Here is a 23,471-nt window from a genome sequence, read left to right as displayed (position 1 = left end):
CGTTGCTTTTGGCTCACGCTTTAAGGGCTGGGGCTAATAATAATTCTAAAGCCTTGTAAGTATGTTTTCATGTGGATTTGTGAATGATAAGGATTTGCTTTATCGCCGCAGAGCTTTTCTCAATCCACTGACGGACAGAAGGAAATACGTTCCCGTTCTCTTGTGAAAGTGCAACCTGTGCGTGAGAAGTGTCCAAAAAAAATCCCCCACATAATAACACCACACAACACCCTGGGCCCTCTGCCCTCGGTGGAATACTGACAGTGGACCAAGAAGGACTGGCAAATATTATCTTGTTACCTTCCAGTTTTCCTTCAACTCTTCAGTATGATATCACCCATACAATCAACACAGCTACATTTCATCAAGTGCTGAAGTGGAAAAATTTCCACCCTGTCTTTAAAAAAAAAAACCAGGGGAAAATAATGGCCAGTAAATGACCTTCATAACACCAGCTGAGCTTCAGCTGAATGTCGTGCAAAACCTGGATAATTAAAGAAAACGGCATGTAGTGGCATGGTAACTTCCACCCAACTCAACGCCAGCGCTCTCAGCTGCGACTGCAGATGTTAGAAGGGTGTAGAACAACTGTATGGGGATCTCATTAGATCAATGCACAAATATTTTGTGAGAACTTCCTACGAGTGTCTGGAATGACCTCGCTCAATGTCACTACCTTTCATCGGTTCACACCCGTTTTTCCTGGGATCCCCAAAATCTTTTAAAACAGCATTGTTTGACAATGAGGAAACAGAAAAACAAATGCTTTCTCTATACTTTCATATTTTCCTTCAGTTTCGTGCATGAGGTCCGTTCCGCAGCTGATCAAACCGAGCGGGGGAACGTCACAACGCATAAATGCTCACCGTCTACGAGCAGAGTCGTTAAATTATCGCGCATTAAAAGTTTATCTGTCTTGACCATCTCTTCACGACTCATAAAATGCCCCCGCAGGGCAGGGGGAGAAATATTTTCCGCTGTGATTTAAGGAGCTGTTCCACAGGCTTTAACCGTGTGGCTATCAGTCTGTAACCTCACATGTGCACGTGCATAAACACAGTCCTCAGTCTCCTGCTTGTGGAAGCAATGAGGAAACGTCGGACAGCAAGTTAAAACCAAAAACCCAGCCGTCATCCCAAAGGACTAAACCATATTGGTCAGAAATTCACGACCGACAGGACAAATTCTGCAGAGTCAGGAAAGGAGGAAAGGGTTTTTGTCCACATCCCTGCTGCCATACCCTCACAGTTAAGAGATTTGATTTAGAATAAACACTGAAAAAACAGTGGTAGATTTCAGCTACTGTACATATTTTGGTTTATTTTTTTGGAGGCAAAGCTGGAGGGGAGAGAAAATCCACCGATCAACTGAATTTACCCTCAATTGTCTGGCCAAGTAATGCTTGACTGAAGTCCAGTAGCAAGTATTTGACTTTTCAAATTTGACTTTTCAGTTAACCTTAACTTTGAGCTTTATCTATGATCTTTCCAACCCACTGAAATCAGTTTGACACATACTAAAAACATAACATCTGCCTTGTGTTCTTCGTGCTTGTGGAGAAGACCACATAGATGTTGTTGTGACTTACTGTCTGGCTCCTGCCTCCAGATGTGGGGACATAAGTGATCCTGTAGTTCTGGACCCGGCCCGCAGCTGGATTCCACCTGGCGTTCAGAGTGGTGGTGGTTTCGTTGAACACAACCAGGTTGGTGGGAGGCGCGTTGGGTACTGAAGGAAACCCGCGCACACACAAACACATGCACCGCAATTACAACCATGTCAACATGTTTATCTGTTTGTGTGTAGTAAGTGCACTGCCCCCCCCCCATGGATTTCCTTGCAAGTAACTTTTTAAAGACACTGTCCTTGACGTTCTGATCGTCCTGTATTGCAGTAAAATGTCTCATTTTATATTCCATGAAAATATAAAGAGTAGATTTTAATCTGAAAGAAGCACTAATCTGAGTCAAGGACTGTGGCTTTAAAGAAGAAAAGACAAATCCACATGTGGGGTTTTGTCTTTTCTGAAGCAGGAATGGATTCTCTTGAATAGCCATGGATGGATGGATGGATGGATGGACAGCAGACATTGATGGACTGATGAGTGCATGGATGAATGCAATGAACAGATGGATGGATGAATACATGAAGGGCGATGGAACGGTCTGCAAAATCACGGGGTTGAAACCCTGTGCTTTGCAGGGCATGCACAGTTAAAATCCCAACTTGTGTCATTTGAGTATGAACACACTCGAGAACAGCCTCGGGGGTTGGATGGTGGAGAGGATGGGACAAACAGACAAGGACAGACACACGATAAAAAAAAAACATGACGTGTCAGATGGAGCGGGTGGATGAGTTAAGGTGCTTGATGATGAAATGATGGTTGTCCAATGAACAACCGCGCTGATGACTGAAAGAACGATGATTTAAAAACATGCTTTCATCAAGTAAGAGCATCCTCTTGCTTTACCGCAAACATACTTACATGGGCCACCAGCCTGCTTGGGCACTATAGAGGCAAAAATAACCCTTTTACTGCCACATTACACTCAGCAAAGTTCCAGAAAGTCCAACATTTGGTCTTGCCTTTGGTCAAGATCCAACAATGATTCTGCAAATCAGCGTTAATAAATGTTGTGCTGGTTGAGTTGTCATTTATGTCTCTTACATGTTTTCTCCGTGCCCATCAGATCCTCGCTCTCTGACTCGTCTGGATAAATTGCAGTGACGGACACGTCGTAGGGGGTGTCTGGCTCCAGGTTCTCCAGGACGTGGGTCGTCTCGTCGTTGTTCAGGATGGCCTGATGAAGAAAGAGGCATGAGGGAAGCTGCTCGACTCCAACACAAACTAACCCTGGGGGGGAACCTGAGATCCATAATAAAGTTATTATAATTTGATTTGTGCTGCAGACTTGTTCTTTTTATGAGATCTTCTCTCTGTGCCTCTGCCTGAGATCTTTTCCAAAGAGCACTCTGTGAGACTCGTCAAGAAATACCTGCATGATTTATCGGAAATGTGAAAATCTGTGACAGCTGGTTTTTCTCTTACAAACTGAGGGTCGGCCTCTCCCTTCTTTGACCAGCCAATGCGGTACAGGGCCACATCAGGGGCTCCGTGCTCCCAGGTCGCTCTGAAGCTCGTCTGGGTCACTTCAGAAAATCGCAGGTTCTTCGGGGCAGGAACCACATCTAAAAAAGGCAAAAGTAAAGGTAAAGGAGTTAGTTGATGTCGGTGAAGGATATTATAATCATAATCTTAATTTTCGTTCCTACCGGTGACTGCGTCTCCCAGCATTGTCTGTCCAGGTCCCTCATCATAGACTGGAGTGACAGTCAAAGCGTACTCAGTCTGTGAAATCAGGTTGTCCAGTTGTTTCGTGGTCACATCTCCTCCAACTTCCAGCTGTGGAACAATTAGCAACACTTGTGAGGTTATTCATGCACAAAAAGCATTGATGCAAATGTGTAGCGCTCTTATATGTTTTTTTTAAATAAACTTTATTTGTTTCCCCAAATGCAGATGAGGCAAATCGGATACTCTCACTTGACCGTAGGTGAGAGTATGACAGTGGATGGTTGCTTGTCTCTATATCGCCTTTAGCCCTGCGTGAGCTGGGACAGGCACAAGTGACCCCCGTCACCCTCATGTGGAGAATAAAGCAGTAGAAGATGCGTGAGCGAGTGAACTTCATATGTTTTTCTTCTTCGGACGAACGTTGCCAAGTCTTGTGAAACTTAAATTTCTTTCTCAGCGTGTTTCCAGGAACATTGGAGAATTTGACAAGAAGGTAGAGACTTGCGCTTGATCCAGGGGAAACTGGGAACAAATAAAATACTCGGCAAACAACAAGCTTAAGGTTTGTTCACCAAATACCAGGAAACCATAGAGGAACCACCACACTCTTTTAGTCCATTCCATTAAATTTGATTTGCTCAACCTTAAGAAAATGAACTTAAGGGATTTGTTCTCATGAACATCTGTTGTATGTTTGTCTGATTGTTTTCCTTTTCATTTGTCTCCTTATTTGTCTCGTAGGACCATAAAGCTATGCAGCTTCATATACATGTATGTCCTACAGACACACTGTCACTTTGATGGGCTTGAGGTCTTTGGGCAGAAGGTTCTTTCTCAGCCCATGACTTACTTTTACATATGTGCTTCCACTAAAGGAGCATTCAGGATCACCTCCACTTGCTTGGCTAAGGAAACAGTAAATAGCAATAGATAAATTGCTGTTGCCCCCCATTAAACCCCCACAAAACCACACTCTAATAGCTTCATCATCTTCTCAGGACTGATGTCCACCCAACCAGCTGCGGTCTCTATTATGTGGTCAAAGCCAACACTTTGAAAGATCCGTCAAAGAGAAGCTATAAAGGTTTGTCACCATAATCCCTGATGGCTCAAACAGCCATTCAGTGTACAGTAGGTTGTGTAAGAGCAGAAGCACCAAAAGTGGAAAAACATGGGCCTCCCAACAGGCTGTTTACATACAGTACAGTATACACTGTATAATGGCATTTGAGGAAAGGAAAATTACCTCCTTGGGCTCTCCATCCTCAGGCTGGTAGGTGACGATGTATTTGCGTACAGGACCTGGAGCGGCGTCCCAGTAAAGCCACATGGTGCTGTGGGTGACGTCGCGAACCCTCAGTTCGCCAGCGGGCGGTTGAGGCACTGAACGAGGGTCAGAGGGCGAGCGTTACTTTCAAGGCAGCATTGTATTTGAATTCATGAATGAATGGCTGGTCATATATTAGTAGTAGTAGTAGCACAGACTCTATAAAAATACCTAACCCTTAGACCATTTACTCCTCAGTAAAACGTTTACTGGTGTTATAAATCAAGACATAATTAAGCTCAGTTTTCCATTCAAACTGAGTTATTGTTGCACCCAGCTGTGTCACGTCCTGGAGGCTATTTCCTAGTCTTCACTTTTCAAACCGGAAGGTCTATGAGCAGTAGAAGCATTGACCACGTACGAGTGACTCCCTGCTTGGTCAGTGGTTCGCTGGCGGATTCTCCGTGCAGGGCGAACAGGGACAGCGTGTAGGCCGTGTTGGGGAGCAGCCTCACCAGCTGGACGTCAGTGGTGTCTCCTCGCACTCTGAGCTGCGAACAAACAACAGGAGGTCAAGAGGGTTAGTAGACAACAGGGATTGGTCTGTGACGGTGATGGGAACATTTGGATTTTTGTTTTTTGACACCTCATGAACACATAACGATGTTTCCTTGCCAGAGTGAGCTCATGGTTCACGTCTCCTTTGTGAGACTAACAATGTTCCACTGTATTTGTCTGAGTGGTGGGGCAAACACTACCAGCTTTGTAAATATGGTATTTCAGTGTGCGACATCTGTGTTTTGTCAGGAACTGCTGACAGCAGGTCGTACATGGTCCCTCGTCGTGTTTATCAGTGTTGTTTGTGTGTGTTGTATGCATTTGAGTGCATTAAAGCAGTGTGTTTGTTTTTTTTTTTCCTCCAACTGTAAACACATTTGCACATGCTTATTTTTTGCTCTCAAGAGTGGCTCTTACCTCCTGCTCAAGGCTGGGCTCCGTGGCATTGACGGCGCTGTAGAGCAGCATGTAGCCCGTGGCGCCCGGTGCCTCCTCCCATCTCACCCGCATAGTGGTGACCTGTTCATCGTAAATGTCCATCCTCCTCACAGCGCTCAGGGGCACTAGGGAACCATGCAATGATGTCAAAATTAGCACATACACACAAAGGTTTTTTACTAGTTAATTTGGAGACCTCGAATAACAGCAAGAGGTTTCAGAATTCATTTTATATTCTTGTGACTACAGTATATATTACATTTGATTCATGGAGACCACACACACAGGAAGTGCGTTTAAACTGTGTTACGCAACTGAGCCAGAGAGATTAGTGATGGTGGCAGACTCGAAACGGAAACTGCTTTTTTTTTGTAAAAGAAAAGGCTGAAGTCTGGGAGCTAACGAGCCTTTTGAAATTGAAACCGCTGTTCCCAGACGACGCCATTCATCTGGGTTTCCTTAAGGGTCTCAGAGTCTGTTTCTTCAAGCAAAATCACCATAACATGGCCACACCTGAAGCCATTAAGGCACAGACCAGACGGACAAATTTCTGTGTTACATAATAATATATCTTTGGCAGGTTCTTGCCAGTCACTGGATTTATTGAAATCAAATGATTCAGAGGAACTAGAAGTAAGTCAAAAAAAAAACCCAGAGAGAGAAGACATACATGTGGTCTCGGTTCCTTTAAGAGGCTCACTGCTCTCTTCTCCCACCACGGCGTAGACGTTGACCAGGTACTCTGTCAGGTGGTTGAGTTGCTGGAGGACCACGGTGGTCTCACTGCCGTCCACAAACACCTAATAACAGAGGGATTGGTTAGATGAGTGTGTTCAGTTTCATTAGCCAGACAAATCAAGATATCCTCATGAGTTTCCTTATATTTACTTGGCGTTTCAAACAAGTGTTCCGATTAAAACCAGAAATCGTAAATGGCCTACAACATGAACAATAATAAAACCTCATCCACTGTGTTCAGCATAAGACAAAACAACGGGAGCTTAGACAAAAACAAACATCTACCACATCTAATCAGACTCAGACGAGCCAAGACACTGTGAGTGATTTCTCTTTCTAATCTGAGAGCTGTGTGTGTTTGTTTCCTCACGCCGCGTCAGACCGTAACGTAATCCGATACATGCAGCGTGAGACGCCAACACAAACAAGACGCTGAAAATAGACATTTTTGTGAGTGGAGTTTCCCAGTAATACCCGCACATACTACACTTTCTACAGCTTTGTACCTGTTGTGGTTGTCCGGACACAGTCATGTACTCCACACGGTACTTCTCCACCGGGCCATCGGGAGCAGTCCAGGTGGCTCTGAAGGAGTGGTGCGTCACCTCCGATGTCACCAGGTCAGTGGGAGCATCAGGTGCACCACCTCCTGTTTTAGTGTGAGTACACAGGGATAGAAGCTGTAGTACGAGCCAACATCTTTCTACCTTTATCGCTTGTAATTACTAAAAAAACAACTATTCACACCAAAGAGCTATTGGGCCTTACTCCATATCATGTCAAAGAAGCAGACAATCCCTTATTCCATGAAGGGAGAGGGAATGTTAGATATTATTAGAAGGAGAAAATAATATGTCTGCAAACATTTTGAAGAGCTTGGCTAGATCTTTGCTTTCTTTGGCGGGCCACACATTTAACTGTCTGTGGGTCTGGGATGCTTTATTCAAATACTCGTCTGGGAGTGGAGCACTTCAGCTATGCAGTGTGAAGTTAGCAGATTAGCATGTGTGCCTTCCATTTTGGCCTGAACTCATCCATACCTGGTCCCTTGACACTGTTACAGAGGTTGTCGGTCAGCCTGTCCACGATGTCGTACAGGAACGAGAAGTCCGCCACGTTGTACATGTGAATATCATCCGGATCGGAAGCGATGGACCTCAACTCGTTCTCATCAGCGTTCTTCACACCTAAAAACGAGGATTACATTATATCAAAACTCATCAGGGGCTCGATACAATCTTTTAAACATCAAAGAGAGGGAATGCCCTTTACCGATGGCATACAGCTCGATGCCCATATCGCGCAAGCTCTGAGAGTTGACATTGACATCGTCCTGGGATTTGCCGTCAGTGATCAAGACGCCGATCCTCCGAGCATTGGGTCGCATACCCACGTTCTCTTTGAAGTTGTTCTGGAGGATGTAGTTCAAAGCCAGACCTGCAATGACACAGATTGATGATGAATCTGAGCAGAGCTCAAATGGATAAATTATTAAATCCGCATGTAGTAGCAGCACTGCCACTGGTGAACATATAGGGGTGAGATTTTACCAGTCAAGGTGTTTCCTCCTTTGTAGGGCAGGTTAGACACGGCTTCCAGGAGCGACTCTCGGGTTCTATGGGCATCTAAGTGCCATTCAGTCTTGGGGTCTCCACTGTACTGAGCGAGACCTGTAGACACAACGCCTGTTAGACCGGCTGAAAAAGCACCATTTCTGTTTTGATTAGTAATAAAGAGCTCATCAGTTAAACCTACCAATTTGGACCCTTTCAGGACTGATGTCAAACACTCCCACCATGCGGGCGATGAAGGCACGGATGGTCTTGAAGTTCAGACGTCCGATACTCCACGAGCCGTCCACCAGCAGCACAATGTCAGCTTGTGCGTTGGTCTTACACTTCACATCTGAGAGGACAGGAAGTTTGATGTGTCATAATGTGACGGAGGCGCGTGCGTTTCAAACGCGACAGCGGTTCAACCGTCCTGTACGAAAAATGCTGTGTTTCTCGAGTAAAATGGTCAAATGTGAAGGTGTTCAAAGAAATGTAAAAAGGAAAGAGAGAAAGAAACGTTTGAGACACAACATTCCAGAGAGAACATGAAAACAATGTCCACAGTTCGACACAAACATCTCCACAAATAAGCAGTAAAGCATCATGATCTACTTTTCTCCTTCCAAAACAAAATTCTTGTCAGGCGTTATGACTGTTATCTTCTCGTCCTGTGGCATGTCAAGGCAGTATATCTCTCTGGATCCATGAGCGAGTCCCAGAGGGCAAATCGGGAGTATATGCTCTTCGTGGGCCCGTGACATATCAAAGGCCTCCTTGAATCATGTTTTCCCCCACACAGCTGTGTGATGACAAGGAAGGTATCTGATCCCTGGCACCTGAAAGAACTCTGCAGATGTGCAACAGGGGGACACACGCAGGTGTTGCACTAACTGCGGCTGTCTGCAAATACAAACAGGTTATGGATTTTGATTTACAGATCAATTTGCGCAGAGAGAGGAGAGACAGAAACTGCGAGGATGAAAAGAAAAAAGGTATCAATTATACAAAGGTATGATAATTTTAAGCAAAATGACTAAGGCTTTGAGACGGGTTGTCACTAAGGCCCAGTCCCATTTTTCATTCTTATCCACCACTTGACACTTAAAACTACATCTACACCTATGAAAATGGACATCTTTTCATGGATGTGATACGTCATCACATAAGCAGATAAAAAAGCTGCAAACAACACTACATAACATTCTAAAAGAGAGCCTGGACATGCTACGACTTCATGTGAATGTCCCTACGAGAGTGGTCAGCTTGCCCTTCCTTTTCCAGATCCTCCCGGCAAACACAACCATTTTTTTCCTCCCTCTCTCATTCGCTGCCGCCTGTCCCACTCTGACTAAGAAGGTAGTAAAAATGTTATTACTGCACACATATTATATTCATATGGCTCGGCTTCTCTGGCTGCTGTCGGGACTGGAAAGAAAAAGCGGAAGCCCAGAGTGACACAACGAAAAACGCGCCAGAGAAGCAGACAGGTGGAACTGCCATTACATTTGTTATTCTGTGAGACAATTGTCTTTAAAGGAAGCTCTATAGCGTTAATTGGGCATGGCTATAACATGTGTTGTCCTATGCAAACATGCAATTATTTATGTTCTGGTTATTATTCCTTTAGTGATTTATCCAAAGAAATATAAGTTGTACAACTTTACCTGTTGGGTTATAGGGGGGAGGCTCAGGTTCATCACTAAGTGTGGTTTTCTCCTCGCCAGCTAAAGGCATACTCTCTCCTCCCTCAAACACGCCGGATACATTCACTGAGTATTTGGTACCAGCTCTATGGACAAGAAAAAGAATGTTTTTTTTTATTATTCTCGGGATCGTCATACTTTAGAATCTTATTTCATAATAAGAATAAAAATGAAGGGCACACCTGAGCTCCTCTAGCACCACCGTATTGTCATAGGGGCCAACGAGAAGTTCACCCAGGTCAATGTCTTCCCCTACAGGGTGGAAAGTGACTTTGTAGCCCCTGACATCACCAGGAGCGTGGTCCCACGTTACACGGAAGCTGGTCTTTGCAGGCTCAGACGTTTGCAGGTTCCTGGGAGCTTTGTACGGTGACACTGGAGAAAGGAGAAGAACAGGAGAAAAGCATAATGTAGACTGACTTAAATGGGGCACAAACACATTTTGAACATTTACGGTTGCGTTGAGACAAACGTACGTGTTGTTCCGTCTCCTTGCCTTGCTCTGCCCTCCCCAAAGCGGTACACTGGCATGACAACGATGTCGTAGGTGGTGATGGGAGTGAGGCGTCGCAGCACTGTGGTCGTCGTGCCTCCGGGAACCTTCGCCGCTAGCTGCCGCCCTCCGACCTGGGGCTTGTACGTGACGCGGTAGTTGAGCACATTTCCAGGCGCCGCTTGCCATGTCACTTTCATGGTCTTCTCCGTTTCCTCTGTGACTACAATCGCTCTGCCAGCGGCGGAGACTGTGAGGACGAGGAGGGGGAATGAGAATGTTCAGATGAGAAAATCTGCACTAAATGTGTGCTTAACCACCTATGTTTCCAAATATACGTTTGGAAATATAAGCAGCGCGGCTTTCCTGCTGGTAAGTAAACTAAACATTAACACGCTTGGCTACCTCCGAGTCTTTCATGTGGATATCTGCTCAGTTTCCACATGCGTGTGAATACAAACCCACTCCAATATTTCTGATTTTCAGAAGGATACATTCAACAGGCTCAAATTTACATGATTGATTGTGTTTGGTTGGTGGGTTTGGGAGCCAGATTTAGATGTCATATGAGTTTGAGCAAACCCATAGTTTTCATTTTTCCATCGTGCATCCCATAGTGGCTGTTTTTTGAGAGAAATATTCTCAAGTGTTGAATTTTTATGAACGGAAAAAGGCAGCGCGGCCAACGCTGCTGTGCGTAGTTTCGCCCCACAGAGACCTGCGACTCGTATAAAGTGCAAAAGAAGAGAGCAACAGATAGCCGGCTCAAAGTGAAGGAAGGAATTAGCCAAAGTCTCCGAAGTCGCCTTAGGGTTGTGCGTGGTGTGTACAACACCTTCCTTGCTTGCCAAAACCAATAAACTAAAAATGACGGGTGGGAATATTTTTCCTTGACCAAATTCCATTTCACTGGTGGACAAATGCCCTTCCAAAATGTCGGGAGTTTCCGCTCAATGTGCTTTTCTCATCCGAGCGTGAGTATAGTCTAACAAGGGACAAAGGCGAGAGACAGTCTGTCCCGCATCTCCTATGAAAACAGGGCACAGGTGTGCTTGGACATGACATCACCTTTTGTTCACACGTGCAATTTCAGAGATGTTCACGCATGAATGAGGTGAACGCCAGCAGCCAAACAGAATGACCAGACCAGGGGAGAGTTTCTAAATCCCCTGTGATCTAAACAACTCATGAGAAATGTCTACGATAAGAAAGTACCCACAACTTCTGGGTAACCCCAAACTGAGACGTCCAGAAACTTAAAATTAAAATTCTTAGTCTTAAAAAAGGGGGGAACAAGAGAGGAGGAGGAGCTCACGGAACAAGACAAAAAGAGCAGACATAGAATGTGAGGAAAGAAAAAAAAAGTGTGGGGTTTAGTTTATAGTGGAGGAGTTTTAAAGTAGCATACCATCTGTGGTTTCCTCCCCGACCAGTGGCTGGCCCTCTCCACGGCCATAGCCAGCAAACACAGACACCTGATAGCGTGTTTCTGGGGTGAGACCCTCCAGGACCGTGGTAGTGGTGTCTCCCTGTATCGTCTTCTCGCCGGCCTCCTCGGTGAACAGAGACTTCCACCTGATCCGGTACTGACGGACGTTACCAGGGGCCGCCGTCCAGGACGCAGCGAAACTGGTGTCCGTGACGTCACTGGTCACCAAGTCTCTGGGCGAACCAAGCTCTGTGGATCAATGAGGAGGGAAAACTAAATGAACAGAGTAATAACAGCAACAACAACACAGGGGCTTTATGGAGATTAGAAATAGAAAACTGAGGTCAGCACTGCAGATGTACTTCTGTTTGCCTCAACAGTTTATCAGGATTTTCTTTGTTTTGCTTTCCTGTGATGAATAAGAATCCACCTAAGACGGTGGTGTTACCACTAATCTATGATAATATCTCATTGCCCAGGTGGTGCTGATTTTTAATGCAGATATACGGAGGAAAGAGGAAGTGAGGGAACAACCCAAACAATAAACCTCCAACAATCACTCATCTGTCTCCGCTTTAACCCCTCAGGATCCGGAGTTTTCTCTCTTCATAATCACAGACTGGTGGAAAAATCTCTGCAAAACTAATCACAGTTCACATATCCTCAGTGCCTCTCCTGGCAGCACTTTAATTTTCCATCGAAACAGAAGAAACCAGATCCGCGTAAGTGTGTTTGCTACAATTGCAGATGGTGCGCTCTCTCATTTTCTCTCTCCTTCGCTCACTTTTTCTGAGAGGCCTTCATAAAAGAAGCCCGGCACACAAGGAGGGATGGGTCGGGTCGGCTGAGATGGACTCGCCGCTCTCCACTCCACCGCACAGATGAGCTTCATCCACCACAGGAAGATAGGCTGCAGCACAGCCTCTGTGATGCTGATCCTCATTTAAGCCCTTAAGCCCCGACATGCCAGCATCTAATGACAAAATAATTACAGGCAGAGCGCAGCTGAGCTGCTGGGTGGTCCGTGTCAAACTTCATTCATCAGGCCTCACCAACTTAGATTTCATACACCAGCCAGTTGCAGAGAATAAGATGCAGCGGAAATCTACCGCTAGTCCGACGCATAATCGCTTGGAAATGTATCTGTCACCCCACAAATCTCTCTCAGCGTCGAGCCATGAGAGATGAAATGGAAACTGGAAAAAGGAGCAAAAATAACAGCAGCACACACAGATCCACACCTTCAGAGGAAGAGTAATGGTCGTGACTGCAAACGAATGAAAAGTTCCAGATTTTAAAAGGACCATTAAGAGCAGTTTATTCCAGCAAAAACGTTCATAATTGCCAGCAGAGAAGAATGAACTTGACTGACTTCTACAGCTGTGCGTGAGCCAAGTGCAAAATAGATCAGCAGAAAATTGCTTCTGCAGACAGCGGCTTCCTTTTCAAAGACGGGGGCCACACAAAGACGCACGGCGCGCACACACCGAGCATGTGGTCCGCAGACCTTTTTAGCAAACGTTTTAACTTGCTTTGCAGTATATGAGTTTACACAATACCAATGATTTAATTGTGAGTTTTTTAATTAAAACGGGTTACCTCACAGTGTGATTATATCTAACGGCATCCCTTTTTTGCTATTATCGCCCCTCCACCCCGCCCAAACTGCATTCCACCCTTCAAGGAGAAGGCTACTCTCAAATTAAGACTTTGAACACAGCCAGATCACTAATTAACACGAGGCTTCACCACTCTCTCTCTCTCTCTCTCTCTCTCTAGAAAACCACACTTGACACAAGTGAAAATCATTTGGGAGATTTACTGCAGAGCGTGTGCTGACATACCTTCTTATCTGCAGCCGAAGGCGCCTGCAGCTTGAAAATTTGAAAGACTGCACTTGTTAAATAAAAGCATCGGTGCCAGCGTGCAGAGCGGTATCTGCGCCTAATTGCATGATTTAATGAAGTCGGTATATTTATTTATGCCCCACCTTGGCATTGAAAGGGTAATTATTTGTGTCATTTCAGCACCTGTTCACTCTCACTGAGGTTCTTGCTTGATCAACCCACACTGTACGTCTGAGCCGCAAAAATGAAAGCTCCTGTGTCTAAGAGCCAATGATTGTGCCCATCTCTACCTCAAAGGACCTTCAGAGTGGTGGAGGGAAAACTGGCAGCGGCGCCAAAGGAGGCTTGGCACGGCTCGATATAACTGCAAGTCTGCAAGAGCATCAGTTTGAGGAGGAAATCAAATCAAGATGTCTCAGATTCACCTGGTGTTGTGCTTGCTGCGGTGCAATTTACGTAATGAGTTATTGGAGAAATGAGTACAATGGCTCCTTGGGGGTTGAACATGTGATCTCCCAGTTTATGGGCTGGGCTGTTTATTGGCCAAGGCACCCTGAGGCATTTTTAAATACTTTGTTTTCTATTCATCCTCATTCTTCTCTCTCTCTCTGCCTCTGCCTGTCCCTCGCCCCACCCTTGAGGAAGACAAACAGACGGCTCTCCATGACACCAGACGGACAGCTCACACAGCTCTCGAGGTCCTCTTAGGTAACATCTTCCACATGTTGGATGAAATCCCTCCTTCATAAGTAAATAATTCGCCTGTGTTAGTGTATACGGTCCACATTTGAGACGTTCATCTAAGCATTCCCCGAGACACCTCCTCTGTCCTCCTCCTGAGTCATTTCAGGATGTTTTAACTCTGTCTCCCACTCAAGGCTTCTGTGTTGGCTACCGTCCATCGCTGGCCACAAGGGACAGCTTTGTGTGAGCGACACAGTCTCCTCGCCCACATGGACTTCACAGAGAGGGGGACGCTCAAAATGAATGGCACGTAAAACAATGAGATCAATGTTGAAGTATGCCGACGTCATGGCAGCTTGTTAGCGCTGGCTAAACAAAGTGCTTTGTCACAGAGCTTCTTTCCTGCGGGGGCGTGTGGCTGATGACAGCACAGATTTGACCAGTGGAAACTCACTATATAATCAAAAACAAGCCTTTTGGTCAACGTGGGAACCCGAGAGGAGGGGAAAAAAAAAAAGAGCTAAAACGCAGCAAAGAAAAACGTCTTTCTTTCCGATTCTTATACCAACGTGTAAACAAAAATGTGCTGGTACTGGTTGTGAATTAAATATTTAAAATTCGCTCATTTCTAAAGTCCCTTTGCTCAACTTAGTGCACAGGGCTGTGTGGTGTGCAATAAATCATTGTTAAATAGGAACACACTGATGATCTCTCTCCCGCCAAGAGAGTCAGGGAGCAACATCCAGGAACAAGACGTTCACTATTGCGGCTGATTGTGATGAATCTTTAATGTGTCTGCAGGTCAGCTGAGCAATTAAAGACTGTAACTGAGCAGTTTTCAGCTGAGCCCCCAAAAAAAGTTCAGTAAAAATACTCTAACTCTAACTGATTTTTTACACTAAGAAAGTAGAAAAAGTGACATCCTCCAAGCCTCGTTTGTTCTCTCTGTATTTTCATCCAGAGTTTAACCAGACCAGTGGTCCTTGTCTGACAACATTAGAGGCAATTTATTGTAGAGACCTCCCTTACTCCTAAGGGCATGGGGAAGGGGTTGGGGGGGGACTTAAGAGTTAAAAAAACATGCAGTATTATGGAACCATGTGTTTTTCATGGCTGGTTTTCATCAGGGTCATTAGGACCAGGACGAGGGCCACAAGCTGAAACGCTTGACTTGGATGACCCTGATGAAGTAACATGGCAAAACACTTCACTCCAAAGCTCCGTTTCCACCAGGTTGTACAGTGCTGTTCAGTCCACCATTGGTACAGATTGGAACAATAAGCCCTGATCTGGATTGCATTTCCACCACGGGGTGTTACGGCAATAGCTGCGTTCATATGCGTGACATCATACCCCCAACAATACATTCAACAGCCCCAACAATACATTCAACAAAGACAAAGAAAATGGCAATAATTCATTGTTAAAAGTGATAAATAACTGTGATCATTCTGTTGACCAATCAATGGACTGCAGTGTGTTGTTCTATATACTGCAAATTTTGACCTCTGCAAGTGTATATATATATGTGTATATATATGTGTATATATATATAAAATTTACAGGTTTTGCAGCCACAAGTGAAGTTAAACAATATTTACAGGCAGGTTAATACAGTATCTGATGTCCATTATAAGGTGTAACCTTTCACATAATAAGTCATATAAAGCAGTGTAAACCTACAAATCATAAAGTCCCATACAGACCAAGGTAAACACAAGCGGGCAGATATACAGTATGAAAGTCTTTTCCAAGTCATTCCACTGGTTTTCTAATTTTACAAGCACTTCCTCACCATTTCCTCCTCACCTTCCTCCCCCTCCTTCTATGGGTGGCAGAGTCACCCCAAGTTTCACTCGCTGCCAAGAAATGACATCCAATGCCTCATTCCTGTCTTCCCCCTTCCCACTATGGCCCATATACGGAACTATACCTGAACTATAATGTGGTCACATGTCAGAAATACCAGATACTAATATCACATAAGAACTTGGGGAAAGTTTGTCTGAATAGCTGAGGTTTCTTGCCACGAACAAAGAAGCTGAATTTCAGCAAGAATTCTATCACAACACCACATCATCAGTAGGGTAAAACTAACCTCCGACAAAAAATAAAATAAAACACTGTCACACTATTACTGACCAGGTGACATTCTGGATACAAGAACTTCTTCTTTGGGCCTGAAAGGTCACCTGTTCAAATAAGGAGTATTTGGAAGCACGACACAGTGTTTATTTTATCTGGGTGTCTGTGCATTTGCGCACCTTCTGGATCAAATCATTTAGCATTGTCTCTTACCTTCTAAGGTGGTTCCAGTGCCCAGAAGAGGATCTCCCAGACCAGAGGTGTAGCGAGCGCTGACAAACAGCTCATATTCAGTGGCTGGTTGGAGATTCTTCAGCACGGCCTGGGTAGTATCTCCTTTGACAGAGATCTCTTTCCTGTCGCCGCCCTCGGCAGGTTTGAAGGCGATGCGGTACTGGAGCACATTTCCTGGAGCGGCCTGCCATGACACTTTCATTGTGGATATTGTCTCGTTAAAGACACGGAGATCACGGGGGGAGCCACGGACTGACGGGAAATAAACAAAAAAGAATGCATCAGAAACACTCAAGATTCACACTGACTGTAGTTTTGACAGTAGTCACAGTAGTTTTTCTGACTCACCTTCCTTGGTGGTTCCAGTGGTCTGCATCTTATCCCCTAAGCCGGTGACATACTCAGCAGACACAGACACAGAGTAGGTAGTAATGGAGGAAAGCCCCTGGAGGACTATGGTGGTTTCTGGTCCAACCGTCTGTGCCTGCAGAATGTTTCCAGCATCGCCTTTTGGAAAGTAGGACAGGTGATATCTTATCACCGAACCCGGTGCAGATTCCCAAGACACCCTGAAACTGTCAACGGTCTCCTCTGTTACATGTAGGTTCCGTACCGTTCCTTGCTCTGAAAAGGGGGAGAAAAAAAATATACAGATGCTACTTATTGTCATTGTTAATTACTTAAGTTGTATTGCGTCAAAAAACTAAACAAATAAAGGTTACCTTACCTTCAAGGGTGGTTTCTTCACCACTCAAAGGGAAACTGTCTCCTCTGTCATACTGAGCAAAGACATTGACTTCATAGGCAGTGAGGGGATAAAGGTGGGGCAGAATGACTGTGGTGGTCTCAGCCGGCACCGCCATGGTGATGTAGTCTCCGGTGATGTCCTCAGCTTTACGGAAACGCACCAGGTAAGACAGGACTTGGGTAGTAGGGTGCACCCATGTGGTACGGAAGCTTCTCGAGGTAATTTCGGAGAACCCCAAGTCTCTGGGTGGAAGCAGACCTGAAAACAAAGAGAAAGTTTGTCATTAAAAGGCATTGTATGGCCCGTAATGTTTGAGTCACTCTACGGTGATTATATTCAAGTTATAAACCAACATTCAACAAGCATGTGTGTGGTTTTGTGGTGCTGTAGTTAATCAAATGTGCCCGTGCCTTGCCTCACAGCAGTTTACAAAGTATTTATGCGGTGCTGTTTCTTGATTGCATTGGCTTTTTTCCACCAACAGACAATCAGTAGGAACCAGCATGATGATACTTCAATACTTTGCAGACGGGCAGTTATGCAGATGCCATTCGCTGAATATTATGTGGCTATGCTTAGAAGGAACTTGTCTCTCTGACTTACTTTTCTTCATAATATTGAGAAGTTCCTGTTCAATCCTCAGACAGATGGACTGAGTCAGCTCCTTGGAAATCCTCTGGAAGGCATCGAAATCCTCCACCTCGTAGACATGAGTGTCTGACGGGGGATTAGCGATGGCCTCCAACTCGGACCTGACTGCGTCTTTCACACCGACGGCAAAGATCTCCACATCAATATTCCTCAGTCTGGTGGCTGCGTCCTTGAAAGAGTCTGACGACTTTCCGTCAGTGATCAGGACCATGACGCGGGGAACATTTAGTCTCGCTCCACGAGCAGGAATGAAGATTTTTTCCCTGACGTAGGTCATGGCTCTGCCAGTGTTAGTGGAGCCTCCGCGGTAGGGGAAGGTGCGCACAGCCTTGACGACAGCGTTGATGTCGTGGTGGGTGTTGAGAGCAAACTCGGTGTGTGGATCGCGACTGTACTGGACCAAGCTAAGCTGCACCTTGCCGTGGCCAATGTCAAAAGAGTTGACAAGAACCTCCAAGAAGGCACGCACTTTGGCAAAGTTTTGTAATCCAATGCTGTATGAGCCGTCAACAAGGAGCACCACATCAGCCTGCACATCTACGCCCAGGGAGCACTCTAGAAGACAAGAAGGAGGTTATTGTGTGCCTTACATGACCCCTTCAAACAAATCTAACCAAAGGTCTGGAAAGGCCATGCAGAACCAATTCATCATACCTGTTGTCACCTTGACAGGCTGGGTTTTCTCCATTGCCAGGATGGCTTCACTTGGATTCAGACCTTTGAGAGCAAACAAGCTGATCTCATACTCGGTCTCAGGGGAAAGGTCACGGACATTGATGGATGTCTGAGTGGGCCCTATGTACAGCTCTTGGCGTTTCATGCCAGGCAGCATGGGCATGAGTGTGAGCTTGTAGCCTGTAATGTCACCCAGGGAAGGATCCCATGTCACTCTCATTGACTTTGATGCAATTTCTGTGACCTGCAGGTTAGAGGCCGGCTCAACCACTAGAGAAGAGGAAAGTCACAGGAAAGATGGAAATGTTGAGTTGGAGAATGAAACCACATCTCGCCTTTTATTCTTACACAAGCATGGATGGTATAGCATTAAAAAAAAATTGGCTCACTTTCTTCGCCGCTGACCAGAGAGCTGAGCTGGTCATCAACACCGGAGCACACCTCTCTGATGATCTTTTTCTGCACCTCTTGGATCATGTCAAAGTTGGGAACATTGTACACGTGTTTGTTGTGAGGTGTGGAGGCAATTTCCCTGAGCTCGTCCTCATCTGCTCCTTTGATACCTGAGTGGGAAAAACGACGCAAAGCACAACAACAAAATTGAACACACGCTTTTTCTGTCTTCCCTTTTTTACCGTCTGCATTACAGATGTGGAGGACAGCTGACAGTTTTGAAGAATTCTTTTTTTTTTTTTTTTTTGTCAAATATCTCATAAAGAACAATCAGTGGAAAATCAAATGTTTTCCAAGGACAGGCAGACATTCACATGGTAGAGCACAGTTCAAGAAAACAGTGAATAACAAACCATACCTAGGACAAATATTTCCACTCCGATGTTCCTAAGTCTTTTAGCATGCTCCTCCACTGGGTCCTGGGATTTTCCATCAGTGATAATCATGGCTACCTTTGGGAAAGCTTTCCTGGATCCACCCGCCTCCGTGAAGATGTTATTCAACAGGTAATCTATGGCGTCGCCTACGGACAGAAATATATGTATTTGTGTGTGAGTTTTTAGAAATGTTACATCATATATCATCACTATTAAATAGCCTTAAGGTGTTTGCAGGGCTTTTCACATTTTAATGTTTGCACACAAAATCCCTGTCCAACTTTCCTCCGTTTAATTAGTGCCTTACCTGTCATGGTATTTCCTCCCTTGTATGGCAGGGAGCTGATGGCTTGGAGCAGGTCTCCTCTCCTGCTGTAGCGGGTGAGTGGGAACTCTGTGCGCGTGTCTGTGCTGTACTGAACCACAGCTACCCGGGTCTTGTCGGCGCCAATGTCAAAAGCCCCGGCCAGGGAGCCGATAAAGCTGCGGATGTGCTTAAAGTTTTCTCTGCCCACACTCCAGGAACCGTCCACCAGAAAAACCAGATCTGCTATTGCACTGACGGAACACTCTGGAGACAGATATCGATAGAGGAGACATGAGACAGTCAGCCAGGAATAGATGCGATTTAAAAATGGTGTGGCTCGGATCTAAGGCATTGATAGGCACATCCTTAACCTCTTAAGTTAAACTGACGTTCAAACCAAAAATGGACCAATTAAGGTATAGCAGCAATAGCTCGGCCTTGGAAAAATATTTTTACATGGGTCCATTACTTCTCATGTCCGTCTAAGTAAAATCCAATCCATGACAGTTTGTTGGATTCTGACATCAAAGGCAGCATGCACTTGTGCCAAACAGTGGGCCGCTATACAGCCGTTCCAGCGTCGAAAAATGTGGCTTTATAGAGCAGTAAGGTTTACTTTCATCCCTTCAGACTCTGTGAAGCATTAAATCATGGATGAATTTCTCTGGAAAATTTTAAAGATGAGTCTCTCTGAAATAATTGGCTGGGGTGAAGTGGGTGGATTTTTTTTAGGGTTGCACATATGCATATAAAGCATTTGCGGCTTCAAGTTTCCTGCCTTAATGTTGCAAAGGATGGTGTGAAAGCAGACATTTGGTGTGTACAGGTAAGAATGTCCTTCACTGACTTTTTAAAAAAACAGTTCAGGACAGACGGAACAGCAGAGTTAATGACCTGTGCCCCTTCTTCTGGCAGTTAAAGGGAAAGCCCTAGCTTCCAGGTGGTGAAGTGAACACGTCATGGACGTCAAGGACAACCCTCCTCTCCATGACGCACAACGGAACCCATCTCCTTTTTTTGTTTTTTCCATGTGCCAAGTGGTTTCAATTAAAAGAGCCAACGTGGGCCTTCAGTGTCACCGTCAGAAGCGTGTTTGCTTTGCCCTGTGGTAACCCTGACACAGGGTAGAAATGTGTGCCTGGACCAAATTATTCCATTGGGGGAAAAAAACACTATAATGATTGTTGTTGGGAAAAAATATTGGAACAAGATTGTGGTTGACACTACACAAAGCATACTCACTGATTGCATCTGACTGTGGCCTCCTGACTCTTGTGCTGGTGTTACTGGACTGGACTGCAACACAGGAAACACTTGGGTGAGTTAGTGCCACAAAATGACCACACCCTGCCCCCTCACTGTGTGCCGTTTCACAGCGGAAAAGGGGGGGGGGGGGGGGGGGGGGTGAGAAAATGAACACTTTGTGTCAGCACATGCACACAAACAGATATCTCTATGCTACATTCGCTCGAAACTAACTAAACACAAAAAAAAAACAAAATAGAAAATTGTGCTTTTTTCTTTTTACCCCAAATAATTCACCCTGTATGAATGCTGTACTCACTGGTCAGTTGCCCAAAGATGGGAATGCTCTCCTCTGACCCATAGTAAGAATTAATGGACACTGAATAGTCCAAGTCTGGGGTCAGGTCAGTAATTGAGGTTGTAGTGGCATAGGCATCAAGAGCAAATTCTCTAGATGGTTCATCTATGGGAAGAAATCAAGCAATGCATCAGCTGTTGGACGCACACTGTGTGAATGCATAGGCGGGTTCTGCAAGTGCTGGCTCCGCCCACTCACCTGCGTCCGACACAACTTGTATTCTGAAGCCCTCAATCGTTGTTGAGGGTCTTGTCCATGACATTTCCACTGTGTTCTCATTTAGAATTTTAAATTTCAAGTCTGAGGGAGGTTCCACTGCGAGGAAGAGAGAGACGGCGTTACATCACAACAACCACAGAGACACAAAGTGTATGAAGATGGTTGTATAGAATGAAAGACACGGTATTTTGTTTTTGAAATCAAGCATTCACACTGATCCCAACGACAAACACTTCAGGACTGAAGTTGACTTGCTCGTTGTTGGGGACAGACACTGACGCCCATTTTTCGTGGGTGACGAGTAGAAAAACATGACAAGGGGAAGCCATTTTGGACCAAAATGGCGTTTGTTTGAGTTGCGGGCAACTCAAGCACGGGCACACGCGTGCGTATGCTCGCGTGTGCACGACTCCACACAAACTGAACCAAACCAGAGTGCAAACAATGAGGTGAACCATCCAACACATGCTGAGTGCAGTCGTGGCGACGCATGCTGACCGCAAACTCAATGGCTTTCACGATGCCGCTGATCTCAGCATCACACACACACACACACACAAAACCAAACACAACGCCCACTTCGTTCTGAAGTTACTGATTATACAATGGAATCAAGGTTGCCGTGTATTTGTTGTAAGTAACACTCTAAGTAAAATTGAACACCATATGTTGTATATACGGAGTATATAAACATATTTTTGCAGACAAAAAGGGTGGCTCGTACTTTATTAGGCTCTCTGCACGAGTGAGTGGCACACACATCCATTGCAAACCTTTTAAAAAGAATACACAATCTGTCACTGGAGACACTCTTGTGTACTTTTTCGTTGGCAGCGTAAGGCACGGGGGAGGCATGAGAGAACAACAGTCACTCCAAAGAGAGTGTTCGGGGGGGGGGGGTTTACATGTCAAATAAATACAGGGGGGAGGAACATACACAGTGACAGGACCACGCGTCGCCGTGTGTCGAGCTCACGTGATCGCAGCATCATGCATTTCATGTACATGAGAAAGTTGTTTGGTTTCAACAACTTTGATCGACTGGACAGTAGTTTCCATGTACAGTTGGGACCACACAGACAGAGATGACAAACATATTTTAAAATGATATTCTTTCTTTTTTCTTTCCTTACAGCTTCAGCAGCTGAAGTGTTAAAAAAAGTGAAGCATGAAAGTTGAATTTAAGAGTGTTACGCTTCCGTTTTGTTGATAGGGTTAGTTCCTCTGCTTGTTAGTGATTAAAGTCAATGATAGATGTGAGTTTATTATTTTTAAAAAAAAGCTTCAGAGTAGAACAACTAAGGAGCAGGCAATGAAGTACGATTAAGAGCTTTATAGACTTTAATGATGACATTATTTGTTCTTAAGTTCTTGGGGGCGATTAATCCCCAGTGTGACCAGGAAAACCATTCTGTGCAGAAGGCATGCAGAAAGACACACAGACACACACATGGCAAAGAGCTTTGCCATGTGGCTCCAACGTGAAGAAGGATGAGAGTTCAAAGGAAGGCGAGAATATCATTGTAAAATACACTTTGGAGGAGGAAGCTCGGGATACACTGAATGCACAGGCAGATGACAAACAGGAGCCCACTAAATACTTAAACACCGGCACTGGAGAATCACCAACCTGGCTCATCAACTCAAGGAGCCCCGATGGACCGTGTTCCCCCTGATTTCTCCGCGAGTACTCATCTCCAACACCAAATGGTAAGGGGTATGGAAGTGTGAGTGTGTGTGTGTGTGTGCGTGTGTGTGAACAGTTTCAGTTTGTTATCGTTTCTCTGACCGTATCCTCCTGCTTTTAAAATGCTCTTGCGGGAAAACAAAGGTGTCTTTGTTCAAGCCTGTGATATGTTATTCGGATCTTGTGGTGAGTATTGTTATGTGAATGTCTGTTCCATCAGTTCCTAATAAAGGACACTTTAAAGGGCCAGAGTCTGGCCAGTGTCCGTCTTCAGCCAGCCAGCTCTCCTGGCCTGAGCTGCAGCCAGGAGCGGAGACAAAAAAAAGGAAAGAGTTCTGACTCTCCCAAAGAGGGCAGGACACATGCCAAAGTAATTCCACAACATGTGCTGACATTAAACATTACTACATATTAACTTTCCATA

At 45.1% G+C, this 23,471-nt stretch overlaps 1 protein-coding gene across 1 annotated transcript in view; it reads right to left on the bottom strand.

Annotated features, from left to right (window-relative positions):
* The window catches only part of LOC131444847 (collagen alpha-1(XII) chain-like), a 47,475-nt gene that overhangs the window by 21,244 nt on the left and 2,760 nt on the right, over nucleotides 1–23,471 (bottom strand). Inside the window, exons 3-31 of the mRNA XM_058615529.1 lie at nucleotides 21,340–21,456; nucleotides 21,103–21,246; nucleotides 20,781–20,834; nucleotides 19,539–19,802; nucleotides 19,213–19,377; nucleotides 18,791–18,964; nucleotides 18,381–18,671; nucleotides 17,679–18,281; nucleotides 17,055–17,333; nucleotides 16,676–16,951; nucleotides 16,307–16,579; nucleotides 11,457–11,726; nucleotides 10,032–10,298; nucleotides 9,738–9,930; nucleotides 9,517–9,641; nucleotides 8,055–8,204; nucleotides 7,850–7,969; nucleotides 7,572–7,736; nucleotides 7,340–7,486; nucleotides 6,806–6,948; nucleotides 6,232–6,361; nucleotides 5,541–5,686; nucleotides 4,987–5,116; nucleotides 4,545–4,681; nucleotides 3,277–3,406; nucleotides 3,053–3,192; nucleotides 2,672–2,804; nucleotides 2,489–2,512; nucleotides 1,589–1,728 (exon numbers count right to left, since the gene is read on the bottom strand). Coding sequence (XP_058471512.1) covers nucleotides 1,589–1,728; nucleotides 2,489–2,512; nucleotides 2,672–2,804; nucleotides 3,053–3,192; nucleotides 3,277–3,406; nucleotides 4,545–4,681; nucleotides 4,987–5,116; nucleotides 5,541–5,686; nucleotides 6,232–6,361; nucleotides 6,806–6,948; nucleotides 7,340–7,486; nucleotides 7,572–7,736; nucleotides 7,850–7,969; nucleotides 8,055–8,204; nucleotides 9,517–9,641; nucleotides 9,738–9,930; nucleotides 10,032–10,298; nucleotides 11,457–11,726; nucleotides 16,307–16,579; nucleotides 16,676–16,951; nucleotides 17,055–17,333; nucleotides 17,679–18,281; nucleotides 18,381–18,671; nucleotides 18,791–18,964; nucleotides 19,213–19,377; nucleotides 19,539–19,802; nucleotides 20,781–20,834; nucleotides 21,103–21,246; nucleotides 21,340–21,456 — 5,330 coding nt within the window. The remainder of the gene's footprint in view (nucleotides 1–1,588; nucleotides 1,729–2,488; nucleotides 2,513–2,671; nucleotides 2,805–3,052; nucleotides 3,193–3,276; nucleotides 3,407–4,544; nucleotides 4,682–4,986; nucleotides 5,117–5,540; nucleotides 5,687–6,231; nucleotides 6,362–6,805; nucleotides 6,949–7,339; nucleotides 7,487–7,571; nucleotides 7,737–7,849; nucleotides 7,970–8,054; nucleotides 8,205–9,516; nucleotides 9,642–9,737; nucleotides 9,931–10,031; nucleotides 10,299–11,456; nucleotides 11,727–16,306; nucleotides 16,580–16,675; nucleotides 16,952–17,054; nucleotides 17,334–17,678; nucleotides 18,282–18,380; nucleotides 18,672–18,790; nucleotides 18,965–19,212; nucleotides 19,378–19,538; nucleotides 19,803–20,780; nucleotides 20,835–21,102; nucleotides 21,247–21,339; nucleotides 21,457–23,471) is intronic.

This window comes from Solea solea, chromosome 18, assembly GCF_958295425.1.
Source record: "Solea solea chromosome 18, fSolSol10.1, whole genome shotgun sequence".
In the NCBI taxonomy this organism is placed as follows: domain Eukaryota; kingdom Metazoa; phylum Chordata; class Actinopteri; order Pleuronectiformes; family Soleidae; genus Solea; species Solea solea.
Note: the sequence above shows the minus strand (reverse complement) of the source record. Positions and strands in the feature narration are given on the sequence as shown.